The following is a 20,509-nucleotide window of genomic DNA, read 5'->3' on the forward strand; positions in this document are numbered from 1 at the left end:
ATTAAACTTTCCGTTGTTAGACAGTGCTTGTGTCGCGTACTTTCTTGCTTTTAGTGTGCCTTTTTTTTGCGCTCAGGACCGTCATGGGGATAGAGCCTAGGTCGGCAATGAAAGTTGGAGCTCATTCAGATTATACAGTAGTATCTGGGGTATAACGTCTCAAAACCATGCTGTAGTTATGAGGAACGCCATAGTGGAAAGCTCCGAATATTTCTGCCATCTGCTGTTGTTTAACCTAGACTGACATCACACAGTGCACAGGCTTATACCATTACACTTCCACTGAAACGCGACCATGGTGGCCGAGATCGAGCCTATGACTTTCGTGCCAGCAGCCGATCACCGTAACTATACTGGTTAACCGTATAGGCGGGAGATTTTTACTCGTATAGCAGGCGACAAGTAGGCCTTATTCCTGGTTATTTACACCCATAGAGTTTCCTAAAATTAACTGGAGAGAACGCTGGCGCTGCGATCGTTCAGCGACCATGGGAATGATGGGTAGTACACACATTTGCCTAGTCTTCGTATTGCGGGCGGCGAATCATACTTGCGGCTTCGTTTATTGCGGTGTTTCGGTTTTGTTTTGAAAAAAAGATTCAACTCTTTTAAACTTCGTGACCCGATTTGGAAAGGTAAGTCTAAAAGAATAAGAGGGTGAAGTGCGGCCGCTGAACATTTGCTGATATTTGTTTCGTAAGAAAGCCACGCGAACACACACGGAGCTAAAAGCAGGCCAGAAGTACGAAGATTAGACAAATGTGTGTACTACCCATCATTCCCATGCTCGCTGAAGTGCCGTGCGTTGCAGTTCGCATATACACTAGCGCCAGAGTTCCCTCTAGTGTACATTAGGAAACTCTATGTTTACACCAATTGCTTATTTTGCTTCGATATCCTTCTGTGTTTTGCATGCGCAAACGATTTTTTTTTTGTATTTAAAAAGCACCGCAATACAGTGATCAATAAATAAATCAACTATGGGGAGCTAAATCATTCTAAAAGATTGCAACGGGAAGAATGTTGCGGAGTGTTAGATACATAGGTTTTTTAATATAAATTATTAAATTGAAGCAATAACATTTTAGTAAACGTAGTAGAATGACGTCAGAGCTACACATTGTAGCACTGAGTAATGGACATAATATGGTCGTAAAAAGGCATGAAGCGGATTGATATACAGATACGTAAAATCATACGAATGAAACGGTATGGTCACTGTTTCTATATCCGTATCACAAACTGATCCTAAGGCTTGCAAATGCCTTTCATATGACTAGGAGCTGCACCAAACGTAGACGCTCTTGTTGGGCAAAGCCTGGGTGTAAGGCGGCATAAATGGGATATCCCCACTGTAGGCAGCTGTGCAATCAGTTCTCGCAAGTGATAAATATGGGTCCCATTGGTCAATATTGTGTACAGATGACACTCCTACGCGTTGCATCAGCGATTGCTGTGACACTGCAAAGGAGAAAGAAATGAAAAACTGCCCCATTACTCCTAGTCAATATGACACCATAAAGTTAGCCCAACAATTAGAGAAAAAAAAAGGTGTCTCCTTTGTGGCCATCTATCCAACATGCGTGCTGTGGCCTTTAGACATAAAATATATGTTGTGAAATGATCGTCAGCTATATATCCTGTAATATTATGCAAGTTGTACTAAAGCCTCCCCTGAAGTCTTGATAATATTGGCTCGTAAGAGTGTACTTTAGATACTACAGTCGTAGCAACAGCCTCTGATGAAAAGATGAAAAGCGGCGTCAAGTGTGGAACCTTCACACTGGAGTGTCTTTTCAAAAATTGATAAGGTTGATTTGCTATTTATAAAAAAACACAGATCATTGCCGAGAGATCGCAAGATAAGGTGAAATGTGCTGATGGTGGTATACAAAAATGCTTTTTTGTTGTTTTACGCCTGCAGTATATGCAGTGGTCATTTCATTCGGGAACACTTCTCTTATGAGTCAGCCAACTTTGGTTTGTGGATTAAATTTCTGTGCTGTTAAAAAGAACAAAAACACAGACGCGTTGTACTAGAGCAATGTAGGCTGAATTCGCCAATAAGTGGTTGTCTAAGTAGGTTCATCCTTCAAAACGCCTACAGTAACTCTAATTTCCATCAAAGTGCGTGCAGATGATTCTTTTGTCGAGTTCAACGTTACTAGAAAGACATCGCCAATGAACGTGTGATAACATATGTAATTGGAAGCCTATGACAAGGATGTAGTACATCCAAGTGACAAGCCCGAAGAATAGGCCTGATTATGATATGCAACAAGTTGGTTCTTTCTTCTTACAAGCAGGTACCGGCGCAGAGGCGTAGCCAGGAGGTAGCACACAGGGCCCATGTCCCCCAGCCCCCCTCTGATATTTTGTCATGGCATGTAGAGTCCAAAGTGACACCGGACCACATGTGCCTGCGCAGGGGCCCTCTTCAAATGACAGGTTGCCCGCCCCCTCCCCCCCCCCTCAAAAAAATTTGTCTTTGCTTCTGCACCGGTTATATGGAATAAACATTCTGCAAGACATCTCTCCATTTTGTTGCGAGCACTGAAGTCACCAGCTATATACTGTAGTATATTCTGCACGATGCTCAGTCAGGCTGTAAATTTTTGCCCGTTCAACACGCAGCCTCCAGGCCGCTTCATATGCAATCGTGGCTGTCTAACGCGTCGCAGGGCAGATGGCGCTGTGATCGCACAGGTAATAAAGTCCCCAAATAAACTGACCATTCCCCAATCGACCCCGGCTCGGAGTCGAGCAGGGGATTGCGTCGTCGGTACCATTTCCAGTCAGTGATCACCACATCGCCTATGGCCTGACGCAGTTTTGGAGTTTAGAGGGAAATGCTGATTTTAGTGATCGCTCCCGAGATTCTCGATTATATTCCATGTTTGTCCAGTTAGTGTCGTTATTATTATGTGTGAATGCCAGATCTTGGAACGTGTCTCGACTTACGCTGTTACTCAGCTTCGTAGATGTGGCTGAAATGCTGACCGTGCAATGCTGAAGACGTATGTAAAAAGTTCAACAAAGTCTTCGGGCTTATCTTTTGGAGGTCTGTATAAATTTAATATCACGGTTTTCACCTTGATTGCCTCTCTTAGGAGGAAGGAGGGAAAATAAATAATTGTTTATTCACAAGCTTTCTATGTGTTGTTCCTTTGCTGCAATACTTTTGCTAACCAGCGAGGCTAACAGGGATAATTTGGATCTTGTAAACACAATAACATCCTTGAAGTTTGACCATCTTGGGCCCAACCTCCTGCAGACAGATAACGTCTGGCGGGATCGGTGACCAGTTCATGCAATTTTTAAGTGCAATGGCGTGCTTGTGAAAAGTAATACAATCCCACTGCGAAATCTCTAATTTTTCTGCACCTTTCACATTATTTTCGTTCATACGGCATGGTCGTGTCCGCGTAGTCACGGCCCGCTTCGGATGGTTTGTCCCTGACTGCGGTGGAGAGGGGACGTTCGTTTAGTGCCCACTGCAAGCCTCCCTCAGCGTCATTTACGGCCTCTGATTTTTCAGTTCTTCTCCGACAAACGTTTTCTTCTGCCATAAAATCTGCTAAAATTTTATTAAAATTACCTATGCGATTCCTGTTTGTTCGAACCTTAATCTACACTTGCTTTATTAGTTCTCTGCTTTGTGACTGAGTAGTGAACTAATCTTCTCCTATTGTTTCCTCGCTAGTTTCAGTACTTTCCTCCTTGTCGGCTAGACGCTCTCGCACATTTTTATTACCCTATTGTCGTCGTAGGGGTCGCATCCGACCCTGGGTTTTGTAATTTTTAAATTCCATTTTCAAATTTGCTTTCCATTTATGAGATTGCAGTTCATACTCTTTACGCTCCGCAGCCATTTGATTTCTTAGCTTTTTTTCATTTTTTGTGCTACTCTTTTGTTCTCTATAAATTTTTTATACTAGTTGTTATCAGTTACCTGGGCACTGAGAGGCCCTGAACTGGCCCAGCTCACTTTGTTTAGGTGGTTGGTCGGTGCGTCCTCCGTACTAAGGCCAGCGGTTGATGGTGCTTCCTTTTTGGCGGTGCGAGTGGAGCTTTTTTCCCAGCTGCTATTCGATGTTTTCTGCAAGCTTGGTTTGCCAGGGACCTCCACAGGCTTGCTGATGTGGTTTGGTTGTTGCGGGGTTTTTGATGTTGATATATATTTTGATCGTGATGGGGAGCTGGACCATGGTGTCTGCCGCTTCTATTGCGCCTCTTCATCTCGGTCCAAGCTGAGCTAGCGAGGAGGTTTCTGTTGGTGTTGCTCAAGTTGAGGGAATTCGATCTCCGCGTAGGTCCATTTTGTTTGTCTTCGAGGCGTTTCCATTCGTGATATTCAGAGAGCCACATTTTTCAGTTTCTTTTTGCATGATTTGTCTCCTGTCACGTGCCCCTCACCGCATATGGCGCAGTTCAAGGCATATTCGTGTCCTTTGGTCGGATCGAATGCCTCACACTTGGAGCACACGTTGGCGTTTGGGGTCGGGCACACATTGGTTCGGTGTACAGTTGAGCGACAGATCTTGCAGACCGGTAGGCTCGTATGGGTAACACATCGCCTCTGCACCCATACACACACCTCAGGATCACGTTGCCCGTAAAAGTTATTATTGCTGACTTCGAAGAGCCCAGCATCCTGGCTCTCTCTCTCCTCACCCCTTGTGTTCGTATTTGTAGGTTTGCCATGATGTTGGTCTGGGTGGTTCCGGGTGGTAATCTATGAACGATGACTCGCATGACGTCCTCAGGGTCGGCCAAGTACGCATTGCAGGGGTGACTTCGTCCTTTGATTGTTTTGTATTGTCTTCTCTCTCAGATCGCCCGCCACTTCGTGTGGCGTGCAACATTATTACAATATTCGATCTCAGGTGGACTCGCAGCAAAAAATTGTCTCCTTCAAAGCTGTTCCAGCAGTCCTCTATTATTTGAATAGAAGGCTTTGATCCAAGTATATTTGTTACTGTGAGGCCCTTGTGCGGTCTCAGGATAACCTTTATGTCTTCCTTTGGGAGAGTCCTCGGATAATTGGCGTTTTCGGCGTTGGAAATACCGCTTGGCTTGGCATTCCCATGCTGCCTCGACAGGCGTGTTGACCGGTGACTTCTCTTTTTTCTTCTCCAGTCCCTTCTCGGACTTTTTAGGCTTTTTTACTGTTCTTTTTTTCTTCTGCGTGAAAAGACGGTGTGCCAGCCGTCCCCCGTCCAAGTAATGATGATGGCCTAAAAGCATGGCTCACACCAACTCTGGGGGATTGGCCAAGAAACAATTATTTAGATAGTAGATCACACATTACTTTTAAATCTAGTTAACATTAAAATGGTTAGAAAAAATCAAATTTTACTAATTGGGAGATTTGCAGTCAAAACCGCCTTGCTCAGATTAAGAATCTTTTTGCAGCAGAACAAATATCCCGGTGACGATGACCTAATGAGGAGGCTCCCAAAGAAAGAATATTAGAATTTATGAAATTCAGTCTAGTGCTATTAGAAGCAGCTTTACGAATCTTTTTCCTCGGTGACTTGAAGCGACTATATGCCATAAAAAATAATGCTCGATTGTTTCATCCTTGTTAAAGAACGGGCAAAGAGAAGGAAGAAGCCAGACCAGCTTTATGCATGTAGTAACGTAGTTTTGGAATTCTACAGCGTAATTTCATAAATATAACCATCCCAGTTTTGCCAGATACGGCTTACGTAACCGCGCTAAAGTTCCGAAATGCTTGCCTGCAATGAGGAAAAGGTAATTTGGATAAATTCAAAGATTTCGAGCATTTGAGCTATTGCTGGAATAAACAGTGGTGTGTATCTCGCCCGTTAGAGGTCACTTATACCAGATTGTGCTGTGCAGTTCCACAACTAAATTATTACCTTAATAAAGCTCGGCTCAAGGCGTCACCGCTATGCATTTGGTGCAACAAAATTGAAACAATTGAACATTTCTTTTTATTCTGTCATCGTTATTCTTATCAGAGAAAAATATTTTTAGTAGCCCCATTACAAAAGCTAGGAATACAAGTAAATCTACCAGTAATTTTATCACTTGGCAGAACTTCATTTGGTTACTGCCACATATGCTCCGCTGGGTTTGATTACATCAACGCAACTAAAAGATTACCATGCTAGTGAACCCCTACCTTTTCAGATCTTTAGTTTATAATTCGTAGTTATGTCTTTCAAAAACGAAAGATGGTTTGACCGCTTGCTCAGCAAACATTTTTGCTTTTTGGTAGTATTATTTTAAGCTACTTTTTCAGATTGGCTTCATTTTCAATTTAGTTTCATTTAAGTATCCTGCCGCCCGGTTCTTGGCCCATCCCCCTTTGTGGGTAAGCGCCATCCGTCAGAGGTCATCAGCATCAGCATCAACTTCTTTGCCTGTTGACCAGAACTTCATACGCCAAGAGAACATAAGGTGCTGATATTCATTTAGGTGAGTGATTTATGTTTTACCAGAGTCTTCGATTATGGCACGCCTTCGAAATCTGTCACGTACTATCAGTGCTGATGTGGGGATAATTGAAACTACTGGGCCACTGAGAGCGGCTTTCACCAGGGCGTCCGCCATTTTATTCATTTTAATGCCACTGTGTTCCGGAACCCAGATCAATCAGATTAAAGTTATATGAGTTGGGACCAGAAAATGAAACATGCGTGATAATATGAGCCACTAATAGAGGTGAGCACCGAACACAAAGATAACGAATTGGTAACTATAGCTGCACTAGAGGCTGGTTTGGCTGAGCTTTCTTAATGCCATAATCACCGCCATAAATTCTGCTGGGAACGCTGTCAAGAAATTGGGTAGTCTTTGTGAGAAGGACCAGTTAAAGGTCTCAGAGAAAATGAAGTGTCAATGGCAGATTTCTGTTCAGATTACGAGGCATCTGTAGCTATGATATTATTATAGTTATCTCCTCTAAATGTTGTTGCAGAAGGCTCTTTTTCGATGTTTCTTTAGAAGCTTTTTTTAGATCAGCACAACGTTATGAGGCGGGCGTAAATTATGCCGTACATGACTTCCATGTCACGCTTATGATGTTTGAGCTTGGCATTTGTGTTTGTCGTCTATTTTTGCCTCGTAATACAAAATTTGATATATGTGAAGCTAGCGAAATGGCCGTGAGCGCATCAAGAGCATGGCACGTAGTCATGTTCTTACATGACACGCCTGCCATTATTATCATGTTTGCATCAGTTGTATACCTTCGTCCTCCATTCACGTCACGTAATACCAAATTTTGTCTATGTGAAGATTGCGAAGTGACCGCGAGCGCACCGTGAGCGTGGCGTGTAGTCATGACTTACATGACATGCATGTCACTATTTCCGCTTTTGAACCTGACACTTATGGTCGCCATGCAGCCATGTCATACAATACCAGCTTTACACTATGTCATGTGAACGAAACCACCGCAAGAGCAGAGATGCTATTTATTACATCTAAGTCATGACATTCATGACATATATGTCATAATTTTCATGTTATGGCCAGTCATTTATGCGCTTCATACAGTCATGTTATGCCAAACCACTTTTCGTATACTCGTAGATCCCATTATCGAAATTGCCAGGAGGCCCCGCCGCAGTGGTCTAGTGGCTAAGGTACTCGGCTGCTGACCCGCAGGTCGCGGGTTCAAATCCCGGCTGCGGCGGCTGCATTTCCGATGGAGGCGGAAATGTCGTACGCCCGTGTACTCAGATTTGGGTGCACGTTAAAGAACCCCAGGTGGTCAAAATTTCCAGAGCCCTCCACTACGGCGTCTCTCATAATCATATGTTGGTTTCGGGACGGTAAACTCCACAAATCAATCAAATTGCCAGGAGGTGGCTCGATAGGCAGATAGATACGGTGAAAGTCACCACCAAAGTTCACTAAGAAATGCTTCGCATTCAATAAATAAGAATATTTCGTTGCAAGTACCAGTCTCACGTGATTTAATATGGTGCGAAAATGAACAATTCCCGATCGTCGTGCAAAATAAGCCTTGTTTTGACAGGCTAACTATAAAGGGTTACTAACATGAAGGCGAACCTTGAACTACCATCATTATCATCCCGACGTTTCGTCTGTGTCTCTTTCCTCGCATATTTTATCATAGTTCATTTCGCAATGACTTCATCTCACCTGCGCAGTATGTACCGTCACGCATTGATCACCGACATAAGGTAGCAGTTCCCTTTTGCTCGACATTCGCTTTCCATAATTCATTTTTTCTAGGACTTGCGAGGGTGGGAAGCACCTTCCTGCTATCACTGCAGACATTACTTACCGTCAATTTTTTGGACACTTTTCACTAATAGTAACTTATTAGTTTTGGCCGACGTATCTCTTGCTCATCTTCATTATTTTTTGTATAATACTACTCCTCTCTGTAATGCTCAGACTCGGAAGGTACAATAAATGAATTGAAATGAAATGATGGCACCCATCTGATGGAGACGTATAGGCACCCACAAAGGCCGCAAGTAACGAAAAATAGTTTAGTGACAGTTGTCGCTGTAATAAAGAGCGGCATAAACTCACAGGATCCTATATGTAGATTCACCTAAGGCGACTCGAAGGCGAAAGCCATCTTATTTTCTTTCTTTTCACAGCAGAAGGCGCGTGCGTTTGTGGCGATCTAGTTTCTAGCTCCAAGGCCTCATTCGACAATAAATAGCGCTGTATTAGAGCTCCCCCAAATTTCCTGGAAGGTATTATCGCTCTGAGGTAAATAATCTACGTTCACCGGTAGATTTAATCATGTTTTGCGGTTCAGACGCAGGCCTTAAAGCTGCAGCGCCGGTGCCACTCCGATGCCCACACGCGGGCGAGGGCGGCTCTAGAGGCCGCTTCTGTGCCTATACGAACTTTCCGCAGAAACTTCAAGATGAGTAAACGTATTGAAGTACTCTGATATATTGATTTATATGGAGTGTTTAACGTCCCAAAATGACCAAATGATTGTGAGAGATGCCGTAGTGGGGGGCTTCGGAAATTTAGACCTATAGACTATGCCTAAACAATCTGTCGAGATAACTTAGGACCAGGGCTGAGCAGTGTTGCGATACAAGACTATCGCGATATTATTTCACAGATACTTTGAGTACCTGTATTGCTGCATTGAGATGCGTTTCAAAAAAGTATTTGTATCTCAGTAGCGAAATAATTTTACGATGTATCGCCCGTATCGCTACACTATCCAGGACACGGGTATCTCGATATATTTTTTAATGAGATGAGACGTCTTTACAATTGTGATGGAGTGCTCGGAATCGAAAACGGGTGGAGTGTGCGGAACTTGAAACGGGGCGAGCAGAATTTGAAGTGCGCGCCATGAGCCAAGTTCGAAGTCGGCAAGGAAGAAGAAGCTGGCCCGAATGTTAAATGAATAACAAGAAATGACTGAAGCGCCAATTCGACGCAGACGCCGCATGGTTAAAAGCAGGCACGAGACGAGAAGAGAAAGAAGAGTCGCAGCGGTGGCCAGAGGAAGCCCGACATCAGGGCGGAACGAGTTCGGGACCAGAGACAAGGCTGCTGCCTTCATTCTCCAGTGGCCAGAGGAACTCCAGGACCACCTGGCTGCACTGCCGTTCCCGTGGACACGTCTGAGCTGTCAATCTTCGGGTTCGAGCTCGGGTGAGGCTGTCCGGCCGGGACTTCACCTCGAGGACAGTGCGTGAAAGGTAGCGTCCACCGGCAGCGTATGAAGGCTGCTGCTCCTGCGATTCATGCGGCTGTTCGACGGGGACGCCAACTTGGGTGACGACATCAGCCCCGTCCTTCGTGCCCAGGCTCCTGCGCATCGAAGTGGGTGAGATGCCGCTCCTTTAACGTTTTGTAAGGAGATGCCACTCCTTTAACGTTAACCTTTTGTTTAGGGAGTATGGTGTGCAGCTTCAGTATTTCTTGGTATTCATTAACATTTGGGCCCGCTTCTTCCTTGCCGACTTCGAACTTGGTTCACGGCGCGCACTTCAAATTCTGCTCACCCCGTTTCAAGTTCCGCACACTGTATACCCGTTTTCAATTCCGCGCACTCTATCACAACAATGGCAAAAAAAAAACAAACCTCTGTGATCTTGGCAGTCAGCGGCGAGATATGCGCCCACCATTTCTTCATTTATTCTGAGGCCGAAAGTGACTCTATACCTTCTTGAAAGCGAGCTAGTCGCTTTGCGACCCTCATCCCATTGTGCACCTTCAGGCATAACTGGAATGTGTTTGAGTGATCGCCGGCTTGAGCTTACCAACAAGGTTATACTGCCATTTTGAATTCCATCAGTGACATTTTCATTGTGTAGATCATTGTACACTACACAATTGGCGCCAACCAATAGCGTCGTTTTTAAAATGTGTTTCCTCATGCCGATTGAACTAGCGGTGCTTTTTTTTTTTCGCTCGTTTTCTTCTTCTTTTTCTTTTTGCGGCACCTATTTGAAAAACCGGAGCTTATTGTGGAAGCCAAAATCTCCCAAAGAATTAGGCGTGTACTGCCGTGTGCCATCAATGAAACTTTTTCTCCAAAGCATTTTGGAAGACGCCAGCGTGTCCGTACGGCGATTGAAAAGAGGTCTTTTTGCGTTTCCTTTCCTGATCCTTGTTTTGTTCGTTCTACTTTCTCCTTTAACAAAGTGTTTGATTCGTCTGGTTGGTGCTGCATGGTAGACGAAGAAAGTGCTTAACAGCGCAAATGACAGGAAGAGATAGAAGAGACGAGAATAAAGTGCTCAACTAACAACCAAAGTTTATTGCAAACTGCAATATATAGGAAAACAGAATCTGCGCATAAACACGCAACATCAACAAATCACACATACATGCGCTAAACGGCCTACCTTATCAAGAGCCAGGCATATATCAGTGGACCCCAGATAAATAATTTCACAACAATGAAAAAAATTGAGAGTACGCTAACACAGGAAGCACCAAGTTGTTGAATGTAGAAGGCTTCGTTAACCTCGCGCTCGCCCTGATTATTATATCGCCCCATGATCACACATTTGTCAAGAATTGGCTGACAACCACACTTTTTACGATAGTGCGCCAAATGGCTGGAAACAGATCTTTTTAGAGAGTAAGCGTGCTCCCTCAACCGATCATTCATGAATCGGCCTGCTTGTCCGATATAACATAGCCCACAAGTAAATAATATCTTGTATACAATCGCTAAAACACATTGAACATAGTGCTTAGCGTGTTTCTTAGTGCATGCTTCTTTATTAAGTCCTTCACTGTTTACCCTGCGATATAGCCCAGGGAGCTTGTCGCGTGCGCAGAACACAACTCTTACACCTATTTCGCCAGCGACATTCTTTAGCCTATGGGAAACGTCGTGTATGTAGGGAATAACAGCCGTGCTAAAATGAGGCTTGTTGAGTTGGCTATTGCTTTGTCCTTTATCAAGCACTCTTAGTGACGCAAGGAGAGTCTCGGCGGTAGAAGTTAGCAGGTGATTAGGAAAACCTGCTTGTTGAAGGTGAAGTACTTGATGTGAAAAACTGCATTCTATCTGGTGGTGACAAGAGCGAGTCCGGTTTTTGCGTAGTCCGGTCGAAGCCGCTGGACGATAATGTAATGATCGTTTCCGATTTCCAGCGTGAATTCGACGAGCATGGAAGGAGACGTGAGTGGCACCATCAAGACTCTCGTGTTCAGGAGCGAGTGCATTGCTTCCACAACGGCCGACGGCGAGCCCCCACGAAAACGCCAGCGGACTTCAGAAGACTTCCGGTCCTTCTGCAAGTTCGTCCTCGAGTACGTGAACTACGAGAGCATGAAGCAGGAGGAAGAACTGCAAGAGAAGGACGCGGCCAGCCCTTGGGACTGCTCGGCCGACAGCGTCGACAGCGTCAAGCAAGAAGACAGCGAGCATCAAGGTGGGGGCTCTCTGTCCGAGGTACCAACACAGGCGGACGAAGACTATGGCCTGATCACTTGCTTCTGTCTGAAGCCATTTGCCGGGCGGCCCATGATTGAGTGCTCAGAATGCCTCACGTGGATCCACCTGTCGTGCGCCAAGATTCGACGCAACAAGATTCCCGATGAGTTCATCTGCCAGCGCTGTCGCGAGGCCAAGCGCACGCCCAGGCGCTCGCAGCACGACGCTGTCTCAGCGGCGGAGGCGCTCAACGTGACAGTGTCGATGACGATCGTGTGTGCGCGCGACGGTGCGGACCTAGGGGTTGTGCCGTGACAGCGCTCTAGTCTTCTGCTCGGGCCTTTTTGCGGCAGACCTAAAAAAAAAGAGAGAGAAGGCTTTTCTTTGAGCGTGATCCACCAAGAAGCATTTCTAAATATAGAAAACGTAGCTTGTCATCAGAAACAGGCTCGGACGTTATTTGTAGTGTCTTTATTTCACGCCTAAGTACGCCAAGGGTCAAATTGATCGATGCTGTAAAACACTAAAAAGCCGCCAACGTAGCGGAATACTTTAACTGTGCTTGTCTCATGAAGGTTAGCCATGAGACTTCTGTCATACCGCGTGAGTAAAAGGTCACTATATAAGAACCGAAGCTAAACACGAGCCAATGCACACTCCTTCCCGCTGAGTGTAGCAGGTGTCCTTGAGAAGTACAAAGGCCGAAAGTAAATAAAAGCCCAGTACTTCCATAAACATGTGAACATGAATTCCACATGCATTCTGAAGTTCGGTGCTGCCATAACGCTCAATGCACTGGCTAACTTTATTGCATACAAGGTCATGAGGCTTTTCGAACCAAGTTCACCGTCTTGAACAAGCAGATTTTCCTAATCGCCTGCTAACTTCCATCGCCGAGACTCTCCTTAAGTCACTAAGAGTGCCTGACAAGGGACAAAGCAACAGCCAACTAGACAAGCCTCATTCTAGCACGGCTGTTATTCTCTATGTGAAGCACCGCCATGGTGGTCTAATGGCTAAGATACTCGGCTGCTGACCTGTAGGTCGCGAGATCGAATCCCGGCTGCGGCGGTTGCATTTCCAATAGAGGCGGAAATGTTGTAGGCCCATGTACTCAGATTTGGGTGCACGTTAAAGAACCCTAGGTGGTCAAAATTTCCGGAGCCCTCCACCACGGTGTCTCTCATAATCATATGAGGGTTTTGGGGCGTAAAACTCCACATATCAGTCACTCTACATTGGGAAGAACCATGTGAACAGGACAATGTGATCTCCCGTCAGCCACTAGTTCTTCGAGAAATATACAGAGGTACAAAAAGAGAAGAGGAGGCAGCGTGGTAGCAAGCAGCACGGGCATTTTAAATTCGAGCTCGAGATTTGCAAGCGTCTGCCTCTTTTCTGTGCACACCTGGAACGTCGGATATTCCAGAATAATTGCGGACGCTCAGGTGTACGTTCGAGATTCTGTACAGCACGGGCGCAAATAATTATCGCGCGAATAATTTGATGAGTCAATACTCTGTCCTAGTTGAACCGGCTATAATATTCCAGAAATTTCAATAACCGCGTGCATGCCTTCCACCGAGCAATAAATCGGTAACAGCGATAATTCGACAAGTATGTCCACCTTCAAAGCAAAAAAAAAAAACACACACACACACACACACATGGGATGATGCGCGTTTGGCTATGTCACACGAGAATAATATATCCGTTGACAGTGCTATATCTGTTCCAGTCAACACTAAAGGTTGGCCTTCATAAAAAAAAGAACATGGGCGGCGAAAATGATATGGTGCGGTAGCAAGCCGATGTGGATGCGTGCCATGGGGCGAAGTAACGATATCATCATCGCCTTATTACTCCACAGTGATGTCTGCTAATGGGACAACTACCGCCTCCTCCGAGACGTGGTCACGAGTCGAAGATGGCATCGGGATCGACGAGGCAACTATCCACATTTACCCTCCTCCACATCAGGTCAGCGCCCAGTCTCGCTCACCCAACAGCGACTGCATGCCGTTCACTCCGCACTTGTGTTGCATACGCGGGTAGCGATAGTGCGCATAGCATCGCATTCGTTTGCCATGCTTGAAGGGTTCGGGGTAAGAACACTCGGGCGATGCTTTGTGATAGGTGATTGCTTCGGTGAATTCTCGATAATTCACACAGCCAAGCAAGGCAGCTGACTTTTTTTTTCTCGTAAATATTAAGTAAGCCTTACAAAAAACGAGGTGAACTACCAACATTTCAGCTGCATATCTAAGGCAGAAAAGGTATATAATTATTGTGCGAACGATGGGTTCTACGAGGTAGATTATTTAGTAGTAGCCTTATTCATGATATGCCGCGATGTGCCGATACCTGATGAGGCAAAATTGATAAAGCGTAGCGCGAGTGGCTGCAGCGATTATTTTCCCGTCGACGTTTGTGTGTAAGGAGGAATGACAGACTTGCGTGGAAAAGCATGCGCATGTGTAATGCACTGATGTGCGGCCGTGCAGCTACTCGCTTGATAAAATAATCATTTATTCTCATGATTATTGTAGATTGTTTCCTTTTGCACGGTAAATATCATTTTCCGTTAGCCGTTTTACATCGTTTCTGAAGGACTGGTATCTGCGCAGCGAGTATTGTACCTAATGTTACGCCACGAACACTTCTCGGCGTTTCACCGCTCGTCGTGTGACTAGACGCAACCGTGCAAAGCGAGCGTTGAAGAGTCTTCGCGTTCAGCATGCACAAAGTTCAACAACAGCTGTGCGCGTCGCAGCGAATCTCTGGCCGTCTCCAGCACCCCCGTATGGTAAAACTCTGGCTTGTCGTGCCCGTCCTCGTGGGCGTGATTTTGCTGGTCCTGGTCTCCATGTTGCTCCTCACGCCGCTGCCGAAGCCCATCGATGGCCGGGCACGAGAAATCTATGTCCGCGACTCCACGCTCGGGGCTGAGACGTCGGACGCTGGTGGTTCTGCCAACGCGACGACTGACGCCGCAGAGGACGGCATGGCCGTTGATTTAGAAAAGCTTCTGGCAAATGTCGTCGAAGTAGAGCCAGAACACTTCTGGGCTAACTCCAGCGCGGACCCAGTGACGCCAGAGTTGCCTCGCTCGTGACGGTCACTTGTAGGTCAAGAATTTCAGGGGACTTTCATGTTCAGATAGTTTATCGCTTTAAGAAGGCCTAATAAAGGTTGCCATTACTTCTTGCTAAGTGCATTGTAAATCTCAACCATTCATAAGCGCTTCAATCCCCTAAACAGAGGCTCTCGAAGGGAGGCTGTGTGAGTGAAGAGCGCCAACCCCGTTAGTATGTAGTTTTCTTTTTCTACGCAAACGGTACGATTGAATATTTTATATTCTGGACACGAAGTCTGTCAATGTGAACGTTCTTCGTTGGGATACATGTATGAATTTTTCGAGCGGACGCCCTTAATATACTAGGGCGTCCGCTAAGGATCTCTAGGGCCGGAAGTCAGCCCACTTCCTGCATTTTATGAATTGCACCAAACACTTCGCAAGCGAATGTGTAGATAGGTTTTAACATATTTTGTGTGGATTACACGTAATTGATCTGTTAATGTATTTATTCTCTTCGCGTTGTTTTGAAACTCATCCGAAAACCTTTGGTTGGATAACACTGCATGCCAAGTGCGGAATCAGTGGCCGAAAACAGTTCATTGCCCTTGTTTCCGGCAGCCTCATGAAGTTTTCTGTCGTGCAACATCGCTTCGCACTGATACACTTGAAATGACCCTTTTACTTTGTTTCCTGGTCCGTATTAAGAAAAACACCTTTACGTTGAAACTGTTCGTCGTGTACAGTTAGCAGCCATCCTTGAAATATAACATTAGGAAAGGGAAGTTTTCTATACCGCATGCACGCTGCCGAGAGCATTTTCACGTCGTTTTGATGTTTTCATCTTTCTTTCTTTCTTTCTCTCTTTCTTTCTTTCTTTCTTTCTTTCTTTTTTTTCCCTTTACGCGTCGCGTCTACCATATAATTCAACTCTTCCCAAAATTTATACCCTATCAATTATGCCCTCGTCATGTATATAAACGAATTTTTTTTCTACCGTTTGTACTATCTTTCAACAAGCTCCACATTCGGTAAACGGTAGAAATTCGTTGCCACTAAAGCATTGTCGCAGCGACAGGCTATAGCCAAATTACCACCAGATCGAATGTGAACTAATGTTTCGGATCTGAAACTTGTTAGCTTTCGTATAGCGGATGAGAATTGAAGATTTAGTGCACTGGTACGCTCCAGTCACACAAAATAGCCATTGCACCCAACAGTCTCGAACAGGAAGCACTCTCGAAAGCACGATGCTTAGATAAATGGGAGGAGGCGGAAGCACTGTGGTCTGGAGGATCTGTGGTGGCTATATCTGCGCGATCGATAAGGCAGTCCATGTTGAATAGGAGGTCAATTATACTGTGGCGATTGTGTGTATGAAGTGCCAAGAGATTGTCCATAATAGCAAGAGGCGGCACTGCTTATGTATACGTGTTGTTCGTTGGCGGCGGTCTGGCCTCGTCCTGCTGCCTGCAGGTGACCTTCGGACGTACGCGTGTCCAGCCATTTTGGGACGATTGTTCTTGTCGGAGGATGATATTCGTTGGCTCCTTTAGATTTCAGTGCAGCTGCGCCCGTGGATGCTTTTATTTATTGTGCTTTTGTTCTACCTTTCCCCCAAGCTACGAGTTTCGTCGTACACGCGCAAGCATGTGAGTGTGCAGTGACGGCGCGCGTCTCTCCGAACAGGTGCGCGCTGTCTGTTGCTTCAGGGCCTGAAAAACAAAAGGACTCGTCCGAAGGTCTCCCCTCGTGCACTTATCGACTATCCAGTTGTCTCACCGCAACCATGTTATCTGCGACGAGTCTCTCGTCACGCCACGCCAGCCCTAGAGATTAACGATACTTGCGTCACTGCTATACTCGGAACTTGCTCTGCCTGCCGCCGAATCCTCAAACCGTTGCGTCCTTCGTAGTAATTTTACTGGCGACCTAATTGCGGGCTTTTAATTGTGATGAATTTAGGTAGTCTAATCGCATTGCCGCCACAAAGGCGCGTAAGATCTGTCACTCGATCGCAGCCGTCAGAACATTGGAAGTGACATCAGCGGCTAGCTGTGTGTCACTGGTTCAATGTATCTTTGCTTCTATGCAGGTGAATATTACTGCTTGTCACTATCTGGTCGATCAAGGCCTCAATTAGCGGGCTTGACATCTTTCCACTGTTTTTTTTTTACTCTAAAAGGAAAGTCCTGGTCTCATACCTTCTGTAGCGCTTTTGACCGAGCGCGCAACGTAAGCACGCAACAGCCAATGACGTAGACTATAGGGTCTCGCTAAGAGCTGCAGCTCTCGCCGAAAAAGGCGCATTGTGTTGTCATGAAAAATGGTTCTGCCGGGTTTCAAAGTGGAGCAAACTTCTACAAGCGTCACAATCTTGTATCATAATTTTGCAGTCGCTAGGACCCTCGCCAATTTTTTAAATGGGGCCTTCAGGAACGTTGCTTTATTCTCCGCTAGTTCAAACAGAGTGGTTCTCACAGTTAACCAAGGCCATTTTATATAGGTGCTACTCTTAGCAATGATCATTATTTCTTAGTCATTTAGCTCTTACGCGACGTTTTTGTTCGACTGCTTTTGACGACTGTTCGACGTCAGTATAATTGCATTTTGCTATAGCAAAATGCAATTAATATATATATATACTAATTGGCACAAGTATATATATGATTGATTGATTTGTGGGGTTTAACGTCCCAAAACCACCATATGATTATGAGAGACGCCGTAGTGGAGGGCTCCGGAAATTTCGACCACCTGGGAATCTTTAACGTGCACCCAAATCTGAGTACATGGGCCTACAACATTTCCGCCTCCATCGGAAATGCAGCCGCCGCAGCCGGGATTTGAACCCGCGACCTGCGGGTCAGCAGCCGAGTACCTTAGCCACTAGACCACCGCGGCGGGGCACAAGTATATATATATATATATATATATATATATATATATATATATATATATATATATATATATATATATATATATATATATATATATATATATATATATATATATATATATATATATATACTTGTGCCTCAAATATCTATGATCTCTTCAGCTTAGCCTATAGAAGTTTTCAACAACTTTCAACCATACAAAATTTTTGCATTAAATATTAGAATCGTACCACAGACAAACTCATACTCGTGCTAAATTTTACCTATAGTTACAGCTCTGAATGAGGCACGCGCGTGCGTGTGACTTTAGCGTTTGCCCGCAATCGTAACATAAAAGTTGCGGCTGCATGCGGCTGTAATAATGCTGTGTTGCTTCCCTGAAAGCGGGAAAACTGCTTGCGCTGTGCTTCATAAGGCTATGCGTGCTAAACAAAATGCAAATTGACGCATGGTTGTCGTATAAACTGCGACCCGTCTTTAGATGCACACCTACAATAGATGAAGTATAGCGGGGGTTGCGCACATTTCTTTCAGCAAAAATGTCTCCTTCCCGCTAGCATGAGTTAATGCCTATTTGATGCTTCCATTCGACACGGAATGAGTCGTTACCAGGCTTTTACCAAAACAGCGCGTTCCGCCCGCGTGGTTTTCATATATGTGGCCACAGCAGACGACGCCGGCAGTCAGGCATTATGAGAGGCGAAAACTTTTCCGGAGCAGTTATTTCGCACTTCGTACAATCAGTGAAGAAGCTGCATCAGCATTTTATGATTTCGTTAGGTGAAGTACAACAAGAATAAGAATAAAAAATTGGCAGATCCCACCTACAGTGGGAATCGATGATATGCGAAGCACAATTGAGGAAGCTTGATATGCCACTTTAAAATCAGCAGAACGTTACGAGCCGGACGTAAATTGGGCTGTACGTGACTTATATGTCATGATTATCATGTTTGGACATTTCATTTACCTTTGTTTTCTATTCACGGCACGTGATACCTAATTTGGTGTATGTGAAGCTATCGAAATGACTGCGAGCGCTTCATGAGCATGATAATTTTCTTACATGACACGCATCTCATGATTATCTTGTTTGCACTAGTCATATACCTTTCTCATTGATCACGTCATATCACACCAAATTTGGTATACGTGAAGTCACGCTACACCAAATTTGGTATCTGAAGCTAGCAAAACGGCCGCGAGTGCACTATGAGCATAGCATGTAGTCATGTTTTACGTGGCACGCATGTCATCACATCATGTTTGGATGTGCCATTTCTTTCGTCGTCTGCATGCGTCACGTAATACCAAATTTGTTATATGTGACGCAAGCGAAACGGCGGCGAGCGCATCATGATCGTGGCATCTAGGCATGCTCTTACATGACACGGATTTCATGATTATCATGTTTGCACCAGTCATGTACCTTCATCATCCATTCACGTCCCGTAATACCAAATTTAGTATATGTGAAGCTAGCGAAATGACTGCGAGCACATCATGAGCGTGGCATGTGGTCATGACTTACAGGACATGCATATCATGATTTCCGCGTTAGGACCTGTCACCTATGTTCGCCCTGCAGTCATGTCATACTATGCCAGTTTTGCAATACGTCACGTGAACGAACGACGGCAATAGCAGCCAGACCATGAAATGTAAGTCATGACATTTATGACATACATGTCATGATTTTGGGGATATTCATCATCATTATCATCATCATCATCAGCCTGACTACGTCCACTGCAAGACAAAGGCCTCTCCTATGTTCTGCCAGTTCACCCGGTCCTGTGCTTGCTGCTACCAATTTATAACCGCAAACTTCTTAATCTCATCTGCCCACCTTACCTTCTGTGTCCCCCTGATCCGCTTGCCCTCTCTGGGAATCCAGTCAGTTATCCTTAATGACCAGCGGTTATCCTGTCTACGCGCTACATGCCCGGCTCATGTCCATTTCCTCTTCTTGATTTCATCTATTATATCCTTAACCCCCATTTGTTCCCTAATCCACTCTGCTCTCTTTTTGTCTCTTAAGCTTACACATACCATTTTAGGGGCGAAGCTCCTTATGGCGTGGCTTGTTCGTCCCTCGTAGTACGTAACCACTAGTGGCACATACCCGAAATAGCGGTCCTTACAATGTCTGCTGGATGGGGGCACTTGTATATGATGAATACATGATGAAAAGATGTGAGATGGCTGTGCTTGGAGTTTTCTCTAGACATATGGACGGATGAACGGACTGACACACACACGGACGGACAGAAAGGGGCGCACGGACGGATGGACAGACAGAGGGATGGCCGCAAAAAGATATGGATGGACAGAAAGACGAATGAACAAACGGACGGATGCACCAAGGATCACACAGATAGGCGGACGCAAGAATGAATGGACAGACAGACTGACGAACGCTGCGCCCCACCAATCATCATTCACTCCGTGGATATGCTGTGATTTTTTCTTTACATTCATCACTGCGTCGTCCTTAACTTAAGCTGAACCCTCTTTGTAAGTCTCCAGGTTTCTGCTCCATAGCTAAGTACCGGCAAGATACAGCTGTTATATACCTCACTCTTGAGGGATAGTGGCAATCTACCTGTCATAATTTGAGAGTGCTTGCCAAATGTGCTCCACCGCACTCTT

The 20,509-nt window shown here is 45.2% G+C and overlaps 2 protein-coding genes across 2 annotated transcripts; both read left to right on the forward strand.

Annotated features, from left to right (window-relative positions):
- Nucleotides 1-11,489: 11,489 nt before the first annotated feature.
- LOC142777108 (uncharacterized) lies at nt 11,490-12,336 on the forward strand. The gene has a single exon (XM_075881398.1). It carries the CDS (start codon nt 11,615-11,617, stop codon nt 12,194-12,196), a length of 582 nt encoding a protein of 193 aa, XP_075737513.1. The 5' UTR covers nt 11,490-11,614; the 3' UTR covers nt 12,197-12,336.
- Nucleotides 12,337-13,649: 1,313 nt separating this feature from the next.
- Nucleotides 13,650-15,130, forward strand: LOC142777109 (uncharacterized). Its single transcript, XM_075881399.1, has 2 exons — nt 13,650-13,861; nt 14,655-15,130. The coding sequence occupies exons 1-2, from the start codon at nt 13,754-13,756 to the stop codon at nt 14,994-14,996; spliced, it is 450 nt and encodes a 149-aa protein (XP_075737514.1). The 5' UTR covers nt 13,650-13,753; the 3' UTR covers nt 14,997-15,130.
- Nucleotides 15,131-20,509: the final 5,379 nt, after the last annotated feature.

The sequence above is a fragment of the Rhipicephalus microplus genome, chromosome X (assembly GCF_043290135.1).
Source record: "Rhipicephalus microplus isolate Deutch F79 chromosome X, USDA_Rmic, whole genome shotgun sequence".
Taxonomy (NCBI): domain Eukaryota; kingdom Metazoa; phylum Arthropoda; class Arachnida; order Ixodida; family Ixodidae; genus Rhipicephalus; species Rhipicephalus microplus.

What these genes read in the sequence shown, in the direction of transcription:
- LOC142777108 (XM_075881398.1), top strand. Translation starts at nt 11,615, where the DNA reads ATGGAAGGAGACGTGAGTGGCACCATCAAGACTCTCGTGTTCAGGAGC.
- LOC142777109 (XM_075881399.1), top strand. Translation starts at nt 13,754, where the DNA reads ATGTCTGCTAATGGGACAACTACCGCCTCCTCCGAGACGTGGTCACGA. An exon ending in TTTACCCTCCTCCACATCAG is followed by an intron (nt 13,862 to 14,654) that starts GTCAGCGCCCAG and finishes TGCGCGTCGCAG; the next exon opens with CGAATCTCTGGCCGTCTCCA.